General features: G+C 35.3%; 1 protein-coding gene across 1 annotated transcript; it reads right to left on the bottom strand.

Moving 5' to 3' along the window:
- Positions 1-1,127: 1,127 nt before the first annotated feature.
- LOC147863388 (uncharacterized) lies at positions 1,128-10,322 on the bottom strand. Its single transcript, XM_087320997.1, has 3 exons — positions 9,046-10,322; positions 4,960-5,112; positions 1,128-1,967 (listed from the first exon to the last, which is right to left on the bottom strand). Exons 1-3 carry the CDS (start codon positions 10,305-10,307, stop codon positions 1,277-1,279), a joined length of 2,106 nt encoding a protein of 701 aa, XP_087177123.1. The 5' UTR covers positions 10,308-10,322; the 3' UTR covers positions 1,128-1,276.
- Positions 10,323-12,155: the final 1,833 nt, after the last annotated feature.

The following is a 12,155-nucleotide window of genomic DNA, read 5'->3' as shown; positions in this document are numbered from 1 at the left end:
AACTCCAAATAATTTATAATGCTCTTGAAATATATGTTGACACCAAGTGAAGTTATGGATCATTGAGAGTAAGGAAGTAGTAAGATGATTCTGAACTAGCTTAGAACTAGAGTTACAATAACAGACACACAAATATATGCCCAATACTCTTCATAATATGGGTTAAATATGGCTCATGGAAATTATGTTTTCATTGCAGTTGAGTGTGGGTCTACCTTTTGTATGAAATTTAACATTCCTTATGTTATGTGGGCTCAAACATTGACCACATTCTCTTTGGGCCATTCACATGTACATCTTAGTTATAATTCTAAAAATGCAACATTTCTCAAGAATAATGTTTGTGTCCTTAAGCTTCTAGATTCATCATGAGAAATGTACTGATGAACAATATATTTCCTATTGTGCTATTTAATAAGACAACAATGAGTTCATTGTATAGACAAATTATTCTCTCAAATACTTATGGTAGAGAAATGTTTCTTCCAACTGCGCTTTACCATTAAGGAAAACAATGTTGAACATTATGTTAATGTTTAATGTTTAGTAGGGGTAAAAGGAAATTATATTTATTTAGAAAACTTGCCACAGATTAATACATTATCCGTAATTCAATATATCCCTAATGCGAGAGGTATTGTTTGGCAATCTTGAAAATGTTTGTGCACTAATCATGAAAAATGATGAGGTCTCATTATTCATACCTTTCCAATTGAGGATGTAAAAACATTTCATAAATATTCTAGAATATTTTGTGACTATAAGAAATATATGGTATGCATGTGTACATGTGTTTGTTGCATAAACTCCATTGACCTCTCATGTAATGTTCATGCATAGACACATTCCTTGTTTCCTCCTCATGTTTTTTTTCTTAGCACAACCAGCTCAAGCATGATCCAATTGCTAATATCTCCTATATAAATTGTATGATTACGTTTATATGTTCAAAATATCCTTTTAACAACCAAGGCTATGTTGTACATCTTGTAGCTAGCATTCACACACTATAATTTAGATGCCACATTGGGATTTCTTAACTCACTATCATGATTCTTTTTTCTCTATTAATATAGGGATGTGTAGCAACTCAAAATTGTAATGAAATGGAAGGACCTCAAATCATATGCATATAATTGTGTGTACTCCACTTTTGTGTATAAACAATGTGACCAAGTATATAGTGCTAACTTATGATATGATTTCATGACAAAGAATTGGGCCAAAATATGGCCATCATTCAAAGGAAGTGTTGTTTTGACCATTCTATTCGTAACTATTGAGGGTTAGGATTAGGATTCCCATCGCCCGAGAACAATATGCCACCAAGAATACTCTCTGAATTGAGGAGGATTTGTGATTGAGGTAATTGTTGGGTGGTAAGGGGGTTCGAAAAGGAGGTCAGAGGGACTAAGGGTGCAGATGTATGATGGTTAAGGTGGTCAAGAGGAGTAGAAGAGTGCGAAGGATCCAAAATGTGAGGAGTGTTAGGAGAATGAGAACCAAGATGATGAGTATAAGTTGGTGGATGAGACGGGAGGATAGGATTAGGATTGGGGTTAGGATTGGGATTTGTAATGAAGGTTGACAAGGAGGGATTAGGGAAAAGAAAGTTGGAGGAAGGGAGTTGAGGATAATTAAGAGGTGGCAAATTGAGGTGTGGAGGAAGATTATATGAAGTATGTTGAGATGTTTGGGGAAAAGAGAAGGCACCATGGGGATCATTAATGCTTGTAGTGGATGGTCCACACATTGTAGAAGGTAGTGCATTACTAAACTGGAGAAATTGCATGTGCATTTGTTGGTCCATTCCTGATCCCATTGTTGTGTTTGCCCCACGAAGAACAGCTGGACTATGATGGTTGTGTTGACCCTCATATGTTGTTATGACTAAACTTGGATCTTTTGGTGATCTCTCAACTCTCTTCTTTACTGTGCATTTGCTATTTGTACATCTATAATAGCTCCTGCATCCAACATTCCAACATGCATTTAATTCTAGTTTATAATTTACAATGAAAAAGTAAAGTTTTATAAATAGTTATAATCATATGAATTCAATATGTTATTCCATGATAACCATTACCATATGAATGTATGATTAATATGATAACCCTTATCAGGTCTAAAACCTGATGCAACCACATTCACATGCAATATTCATTGTAATAGTGGACTATTTTAATACCAATGGAGGATATTTTTTATGGAAAAAAAAAATATGATAACCCTTATCAACATGAACATATGATTATTTATTTTTCTATTGATGTTAGATGAACATTACTATGAGTATAGGATTATTTAGTTTTCTACCAATTCATTGATCTTAGTAGCACAAGTTGTAAGTTCTAACATTCAAATATTATTCCAAATGTTGTAAACATGCATCAAATTTTCACAAAAATCAAGTGAGCACAATTTGCCAAAACCAACAATCCCTTTGGAAAGGCATAAGAGGTAGCAGCTCCTAAGTAAGTATTTGTCATCACTATTGTGATGTGGTCATCAATCAAGTAGGTCTAGCTTGACATTAAGAAGTAGCTTGAGGAAACCAATAGGTGTGCCCTAAGTACACATGCATGCATATGATGATCTAGGGAATTGGCACAAACCAAGAGAAAGATGTTAGTGTGAAACCAACTCTCGTATGTACGAGTAAAAGAAATTGCCATGTGGGGGTCATGCTAGAGAGACCATATCCCCATATAAGGAACGTTTTATGGGGATCTTCAACGGAAAGTAATCATTGGTTCATCGGTTAGCCATAGATCCCCTAATCACCATGTTAATATAGTAGTGTACTATTCATAGCCCACTAAATTTTATAATATGATCATGCACACGTATGTATCAGATTCTCCTTATCCACGCATATGCACATCCCTCTAATAAAAGTCCAAGAAAATTGTTTCCATCATAGGAGAGGCACACAATATAGTATGATATTTATTTTTTAAATTGAATCTCATCGCCAATGCTAAATACCATGATCAATCTTTGATGCCATAAAGCTAGTTTTCTATATTTTGCAAATATTGCGGCAATATTCAATCAGTAAAACCTCAAGCTAAATCTCTTTAACTTTAAATAAGAACAATTGATTCCAATTTTATGCTTCAATCAGAGGAAATAAATGAGATTGGAGAAAACAAAGCATAAATATAATGAGAAAGATGGAAAAAATTATGGTATTTTCATGTTTCATGAAGATGTGATGCAATGATGCAATCCAACAAAGGCATTGAGTTGGTGGTCGTATGTTTGTGCACATGGCCAACTTGAAGATGGTATGACAAGGATTAAGAAGCATCACTTTTGATTGGGACAAGGGATTACATGCAATCAAGGTAAATAAATTGTGTTCGTGAATGAATCGCACTACCAATAAACTATTTGCAATGTGTTTGGATTGTTGATATGGCCAACACTAGCTCACACTAACTCACTGGAAAAGTGTACTTCATAACTTACAATATTTTACATCTGTTAATTCATGTGACAGTTGAAAGAAGATTTTTAGAAGGATTGATAGAGCTTGCAAAAAGGACAAGCTTCCTCTTCACCTTCCTAACAATAGGTTTGTCTTATCTTTAAAGGAGGACTTTACCACTGCACCTAATTTTTTATCATGCATGGACAAGACACAACTTGATCTAGGAACGTGGTACATTGAAATGTACTTTTTGTGTTGTAATGCATTAAAAAGGTGGGAAACTTAGTTCACAATGGATATGAAGTTCGAACCCACAAGTCATCTATACAAAATAAACTAAAAGCATTGAAAGGAAAGAGCATAACAATGGTCTAGGCTATCATGAGAACCAAACGAAATGCGTTCACGAAAACACGTGCACATAGAACAATATTGAATGTATCAAAGTTCATTTGGATGATGATGTTCTACCAAAAGAGAAGAGGATGTGTTGAAGAATTATTAAGGGACCACTATTGGTTTATTTTAAAGAATGTATTCTAACGAAGAACTCGCTTTTTATTTTATTCTAAAAGCAACAATGAAAACTATGTAAACGTAGTTGAACAAGGATTGTTAGTATGAAAATAGCAATAGGTTCACCCTCATAGGAACTATGATTTAAATAAAAGGTGAGAAGAACAAAGATGTTTTTGCTTGCTATGATATTAACTAGATAAAAAGAAAAATTATAAGATAAGGGTCTATTAATGAAAATTACAAGTTATGATAATATGTCAACATCATCAAACCGAATTGACCCCAAACACCTATTATAGACAAGGGCATTTTTATACAAAATTTAAAGGAAACTCCTGAAAGAGCCTTGAAGCATTTCGTGATGAAATATTTACTACTATAAGGTATACAGAGAAACAAACATTTGCAACATTTATGGCAAATATTATTGGAATAGAACACGGTAATCTATCCAATCAAACCATAAGAGGTCCATTTTATAAGGCCGTCTACATAGGTGTCTAAAAGAGGTTTGTCATTCGAAATAGTTTTGAGGAATAGGAACAGCTAGCATGAAGGATGGCACATGGTATGAAGATGAATCCACCTCTGAAATCTAGAACTCTTCCTTATTTGACGTTTTTCCAACATCCAAATCTTGCAAACCAATCAATACCGAACTACTAGACACTAATGCATCAACTCATTTAGCAAATCATGTGTTTGCACATACACCTCCCCTTGCATCTGGCAACACTTATATCAAGTATCCAACGACATATGTGAACATTTTTGGGAGATGCTCAAGGCACCATTGCAAGAAACCTTTAGTCAATAGCCTAAGCCTAGACTTAGGACATGTTATAACATGAGAATTGGGGAAGGTGAGTCGGGACGAGACAAACATATATTTCCATAGTGTCATAGAAATAGGTGTGTGCGTGCGTGTGTGCACAATGCAAGATGGTGCGCAATGTCCGCAATGCAAACATGTGTGTAGTGTAGAAGAAGGAATGAGAGAGAACCTGGGATAAGGGCTATTTTTTACTGCCTTCTGTCCGTATTTCCGCCATCGGAATCCATCTTCTAGATGCTCGACCTCGCTTTTCGTGACAAGGGCGACTCTCGGCTCTCGGTTGCGCTTTTGCCCTTTCTTCCTCGGCTTGGCCGCTATCGATCTTGTCGAGAAAACATGAGACACATATGAATCAATGAATGAATGTCTTGACTTCTTGTTAAATGTTTTGCTTAGATATGTGAATAACACAATAAGTTATAAAATTAAATTAAAAAAACATTTAAATTTACTTAACTCTTTTTAACACTCTATTACTTCCCAAAAAAAACACATAATTAGTTCCTCCATTTGCTCTTTGAAACTTCATCCCTTCATTATTAGTAAATAGCTCATTTGAGAATTTAATTCCATTTCATTTATGTTTTAAACCTTAATTAATTGACCTCAACTAACTTATTAACTGATTCGCTTCTTTTTTCTCTTCAAATTGATTCTAATGTTAGTTAAAACAAATCAAAGTAATTTATAACTAATGTTTTTCAATGCAAGATTAATAATGAGTGAAATCCAGTTTCCTTGTTTTTTTAAATGTATAATAGAACCTTAAAATGTTTGCAGTTCAGTAATTAATTGGATCGATCAAATAATATTATTGAGTGCCAGCAATTTAATTGTGCAGTTCGCAATCATAAATTGATCATTAAACCTCTCCTCTCTCTCTTTTTAAAAATTCAATTAGAAGTTAGTTTCCTTTTTGTTTTTGTAATTAATATTTTTTTTTTCGTTTTTTACCCCAAGTTTTCCAACTCATAAATGGATGAGTTTGCATTTAAATGCCTTTAGTTAATGCACTTAAATTGGTCTCCTCTTTTCTTCTCTTCTCTTTTACCAAGCTGTCTCATTCATGCATGTGCTAATGTAACCCATTTTTCTAATGATTAATACTTAATGACAAACCCATGGCCTAATTTTCTTTCCATTTTCCATATCTAAGCTTAGGCGTGCGATTCGCGGATTGACTTGTATCTTCGTCCCATGGTTTGTGTTTATTGGCCGTCTCCATTTCCGATAGAAATCCATGGACATGAGAGGTTAATCTCTTTCGCATGATAGATCCATTGCTCGTCGAGTAGACCCCACGTGACTGACTAACATGGACCAAATGCCCAACTTACGGACCCCTGCCTACTCTTCGGAGACATTTCCACACTACGGTTGAGGCGATATTTGCGGGGATTCGCTTTTAAAGAGACCGGTTGCGGTGCGGCTAAAGGAGTAGAATAGAAAGTTCTTAACCTTTGTAGAGTATTCGCACCTAATGTTGTCATGAGTTTCTTTAGGCCAAGGAAGAGGAAAGATATCCAACCAAGCAAACTTATAGTTACTAGTCGTCAATTCCATTCGTTGATTCGGAAAATGTTTAAAACTTCTCCCATCTCAATGTAGTCAAACAACTAGACCACATCGCTAGATAGATATGTAGCTAGCTTGTCGAGCATCTCTAGTAGAATCTCATTATAACTTTGAACATGGTAGGGACATAGTTTGAGCTTATAGTGACCATACTCTAAGGAAATAACACGAACCCCTAGTGTCAACATTGTAGGAAATAAAAGTGTGTACTATGAAGATTGTAAGGAAACAGCACATGCTCGTAGGTGTCGACATTTTGGTAAATAAAAATGTATACTACGAACATTGTAGGGACATAGAACCTACTTAATTCTGATAGTTTGGAGGGAAATATATGTGATTGCAAATTAGTTGGATCATTCCTACATGAAAAATGCACAAATCTTCTAAATTTGTTGATCATTTGGAGGGAAATATATGTGATTGCAAATTAGTTGGATCATTCCTACATGGAAAATGCACAAATCTTCTAAATTTGTTGATCATTTGGAGGGAAATATATGTGATTGCAAATTAGTTGGATCATTCCTACATGGAAAATGCACAAATCTTCTAAATTTGTTGACCATTTGGAGGGAAATATATGTGATTGCAAATTAGTTGGATCATTCCTACATGGAAAATGCACAAATCTTCTAAATTTGTTGATCATTTGGAGGGAAATATATGTGATTGCAAATTAATTGGATAATTCCTACATAAAAAATGCACAAATCTTCTAGTTGAGACATGTAGGAGAGTATCGAAGAGAACCATGCCCCTCTTAGAACCTCTGTAGCTAGCTAGATATACAAAGCCTCTACTACATTTTGTATAGTGTAGGTAAATATATCAAGAGGAAAGTTGGCTCTTTCCCATATGGGCAAATGTGTTTAACATTTTGTGAGTTGGAGAGATGAGGAAGGAAATTCTATTTGGAAATGTTACATGGGGACAAACGTCAGAAAACGAGGACTATAATATTTTCTGATAACATAACAAGTAAACGACAAAGGATGGCACAGAAACAAGGGAGATTTTGTTTTTTTAATGACGGGAAACACGAGGGAATTGGGCCTAATCCCCGTAAACTTAGGGGGGGACGAATATCTAAAGCATGTTGTGCCATTAGTATATTTAAGACATGAGGAGATAGCATCGGGAGACAACGAGAGGGAAAGTGGGCTTTTCCCAACAATGTGATGGGGAAAAAATATCTGGAACTTACGTGTGAGAGTGAGCGACAAGGATGATAAATTTGACGAAATGAATAATAACATCGGCGCGAGGATCGGCAAAGCAACCAACTTGTGGAGACATTGCTTTTAACCATGAAACTAGCATAGGCCCTTGGGTGGTCCAAAGACTTGTTTTTACTACTAGTGAGAAAGAAATAGAGACAAAGACAAAGACAGAGGGAAATTGACATTGAATATCCGGAAAACGTGAAGGAAAGTGGGCTCTTTTGCTACGACAATGCCGTGGGAAAACATAAAAAAGGAAGGGAAAAAAGAAAAGGAAGAATGACTCGGGAGTTTCTCATCAATCGGGTGTGTGTGTGTGTGTGTATTGGGAATCGGGAGGTCGGCGGTTTCTTTGACTTCCTTTTGTTAATTTTGTCCCCAGCACAAGCAAATGTCCTAGGAAAATGGTCGGGAGGACAGAAGAGAGAGTGTAGTGTTGATGGATCAAGAGTTAGGGGGTGGGCATTTTCTTTGTTCCTCTATCTCTCTCTCATTCTCTATCTATCTTGTCTATATCTATCTATAAATCTCTATCTATATTTATCTATGTCTCCCACCAAAAACAGCTAATAATGTGTCATGGGAGACAATGTGAAGGAAGGCCTTCTTCATGTGGTGATGGGGCAAAAGATGGGACAAAGAGGAGGTGTTTTTTGTTTCCATATGTCCATGGACAACATAGATTTCTATTAAGTTACTTTAAAAGAACTTCTCCTATATAGTTCTTCTTGACCCATTGGGTGGGACTTTAGGGGACTTTAGGGAACTTTAGGGTTTTTACACAACCCAAAGAAGTAAGGAAAAAAAATCCTCATATTTCCTCCCATTTTGAACCAAAAAAGCACAGGAAAGCAAACCCTCCTATTAAATCACAATTTCCCACACACACCCACCAACAAATCCAAAATGAAACCTGCAATTTCTCATGTCATATGTTTTGTGGGAATTAGATAATAAATAAATAAAAGCCCCTCCAATTTCTCATATATCATATGTTTTGTGGGAATTGGCATAAAAAAGCATTGAGCGGATTGTGTTTTTTTACCCATTTGCGGCTCATTAATCATCATGGTCCCAACAATAATAAGATCTTAATTTGTTTGCGCTCCATTAATGGCCGCATTGATGAGAAATGGCAACAAATATTGACCTAGATTTCCTTAATTTGTATCAGATTCGGTATGGCAGAGAATTTATAAGATCTAAAGCTATTAGATTTCTCCCTCCAATTAGTAGTCCGTGGATTATTAACAATGATAATAAGGTCTAAATTAATTTGCTGATGTGAAATGGCCAAAATATCAAGCAGATATGGATGACCCAATCCAATTGATGTTATGATTTAGTAAAAAATATGTAGATTTCTCAGAACTAAAACGTAGATTAGATTCTAAATGACTGAGAAAAGATCAAATGATTCAGATGGGGGAAACAAAAAAGAAATTTAAAAATCTTACTTTTTTTTGGCTGAATCCGGTGAAGCATCTTTCTGATCTGACAGAATCAATGAATCTGAGGGATCAATCTCGCCCAATGGTTCAGAAGAATCTCCTGCAAGTGCACCCAATTGATTCATAGCTGATGATTCTCCTCCTCCTCCTCCTCCTCCTCCTCCTCCTCCTCTTCCTCTTCCTGCTGCTGCCATGGCAACAGTTGCTTTCTCTGATACAGTGCTGCTATTAGTAGGCCCCATCATCATCACTGCATTTGTGGCCCTTGATTGAATCTGATCTATGGAGTCGCCTGCTAATTCCACAGAGTTGAATTCTTGGCCTCCATACAGCAATTGATCACTGGCTGATGAAGAAGACATGGATTGAGAGATGGCCTCCCCACCCCTAATTAGGGGCTCAAAATACCTATTTCCTCCATAAATATTGTAAGGATCATCCTCAAACCTAGCCGTCGTGGATGGATTCGTGATCATAAGATCACTGTAATTACTAGGGTTGGGAGGATTACTAAAGTTAGGGTTGGGATAATTAGGGCGCCTCATTACATCCTGATCGTCAGTCTCCTGCTTTATAAAATTATGATGCGATGAGGACGATGATGATGGCATGCTAATCAGGTCAGGATTCATCATCATGTTGCCCATCATTAGGCTGTAATTAGTGTAATTATCAGTTAGATGCTGTGGATGGTTAGCTGATTCTATGTTGGCCAGGCCCTCTTGTAAGGATTGAGTAAAACTGATGGGATTAAGGTCTTGATTCGACAGAAAAGCACTAGTGGGCCATGACAGCGGATTATTCATGTTGCTATTGCTGCTATAATTGTATAATGAGCTGCTGGGCCATGGAGATTGTTGGTTTATAGCCATCATATCGTAAGGGTTAGGGTTAGGGTTAGGGTTAGGGTTAGGGTTAGGGTTAGAACTAGTAGGGTTTGGATTGAAATTAGGGTTGGGGTTCGGATTAGCCACTGGATTAGAGTCCGGGTGGGGATTAAAAGTAGTAGGCCTTGGAGTAAAGTTAGGGTTTGTGCTGAAACTAGGGTTTGCATTGAAATTAGGGTTTGGGATTGGATGATTAAAAGATGATGCGCCTGCAGTAGTAGTAGTAGTCCAAATTATTTTCCCTTCTTCTTCCTCCTCCTCCTCCTCCTCTTCTTCTTCTTCTTCTTCCTCCTCTTCTTCTTCTTCTTCTTCTTCTGCTAAATCTTTCTGTGAATTGATTTGCCCTGTTCTGTTGCCGCCGCCGCCACCACCACTCGCCATAGCCAAAAAATTATAGTAAACCCCTTCAACAATCCTGGCTTGATCAAAACTCTTAAGGGATCAACTCTGGATTTGATGAATCGATTAATCAATCACTCAGTCAATGGGGCTAACAATTTAGCCTCCAAATCTTAAATAACACGGACTGCCTGTGTGTGCAGATATATATATATATATATGTATGAATCTATGGATTAATTATAGTTCCAATAGATACAGAGATATATATATATATGTATATATATCTAAAGATTATTGTAAAGGTATGTTTGTAGTATTTGTAAATTTAATTGTAGAAATGTGTTAATTTTACATGCATTATTATTAATATATGGGGGGCAGGGGGGGGGGAGAGGTGGGATAATAATAGTAAAGCAGAAATTAGTGTGATGATGAAGAAGAAGAAGAAGAAGAAGAAGAAAGGATCAATTAAAATCGATTGTAGACAGTGGTGTATAACATTAGGGATGAAGAAGGATCAGAGACAGAAAATTTCTTTTAACTCTTAAGAGTCTTGAGTGGGAGAGAGAGACAGAGACAGAGACAGAGAATTGTGAAACTTGGATGAATGGACGGGATTCAATTGAATTGAAAGTTCAATTGTCAAATGAAATGGAATTGGAAATATTTAATTGAAATTTCGATGTAAATTGGTTGGGGGGTAGGGAGGGGGGGGGGGGGTAATTTGACCAAGCAATTGTTTTTTGCCGCTTCCTTCAATTATAATCGAAATAATAATAATTTAACAATTGAAGAGGAAGATAACGTCGTGCGAAAGAAGGAATGGAAGACGATTGGATTTATAAAATAAATAAAAACTAATTGAAATAAGAGAAACAAAAAAAAAAAAAAAAAAAAAACAATCCGAGTAAAATGAGTTAAAAAATCCAATTGTTATGAAAAAAGAAGGAAAATCAATCAATTGGTAATGATGAAGATGAAGATGATGATGATGGGGGTGACGCCAAATCTTACTGCTACTATATTACTTTTATTATTACTAACAATAGTTATTAGTAACAAGGAAGGCGATGATGATAATGATAATGATAATGATAATGATGATGATGATGGGGGCATGACAGAATGACTGATATAATCAATGGATCATCACATTCATATTTATGCGCGTAAGTAAAAATATATCCTAAAGTTCTAACCTTAGCCCACCCCCCCAAAAATTTATTAATTATTAACATACACACATTAATTACCTCCCTTTACTATCTGTTATCATTCTCATTTTTATTTTTATTTTTATTTTTATTATTAATCTCATTTTTATTTTTATTTTTATTCTCATTTTTATTTTTATTATTAATCTCATTTTTATTTTTATTTTTATTATTAATCTCATTTTTATTTTTATTGTTAATCTCATTTTTATTGTTAATCTCATTTTTATTGTTAATCTCATTTTTATTTTTATTTTTATTGTAATTGTCGCCTTTTTTCCATTTCCTGGTTCATTTTTTTATTCTTGTTTTTTTTTTTTGCATTTTTAGGCCCAAGAAAGAATCGTGACGTGGCATGTCCTACGTGGCCGGCGTGGCCAGCAGCCGTGTGAAAACGTTTAAGGTTAAGAAAAAAAAAAAGCAAAAACCGAAACGCAAACGCAGTGCGCCTGTGTGAACTGCCTTATGACAGACGACACACACACATACAAAATAAATAGAATAAGTAATTAAATAAATAATGGTAATAGAGTTAAAATGTGAGTAATTATTGAGCTTTTAAAAAACAAAGAAAAAAAAAGTAAATTCGGACCATATACATAAAAGGAAGGAATAAATTAATAATAATAATAATATTATTATTATTATTATTAAAAATAATAAGTAATAATAA

Source organism: Azolla caroliniana, unplaced genomic scaffold (assembly GCF_043228905.1).
Source record: "Azolla caroliniana isolate FFs.n. ecotype wild unplaced genomic scaffold, voAzoCaro1.0.p SCAF_6, whole genome shotgun sequence".
Classification (NCBI taxonomy): domain Eukaryota; kingdom Viridiplantae; phylum Streptophyta; class Polypodiopsida; order Salviniales; family Salviniaceae; genus Azolla; species Azolla caroliniana.
Note: the sequence above shows the minus strand (reverse complement) of the source record. Positions and strands in the feature narration are given on the sequence as shown.

What these genes read in the sequence shown, in the direction of transcription:
- LOC147863388 (XM_087320997.1), bottom strand. Translation starts at nt 10,307, where the DNA reads ATGGCGAGTGGTGGTGGCGGCGGCGGCAACAGAACAGGGCAAATCAAT. An exon ending in CCGGATTCAGCCAAAAAAAA is followed by an intron (nt 5,113 to 9,045) that starts GTAAGATTTTTA and finishes TTTCTCGACAAG; the next exon opens with ATCGATAGCGGCCAAGCCGA. An exon ending in AAAAATAGCCCTTATCCCAG is followed by an intron (nt 1,968 to 4,959) that starts GTTCTCTCTCAT and finishes TGTTGGATGCAG; the next exon opens with GAGCTATTATAGATGTACAA.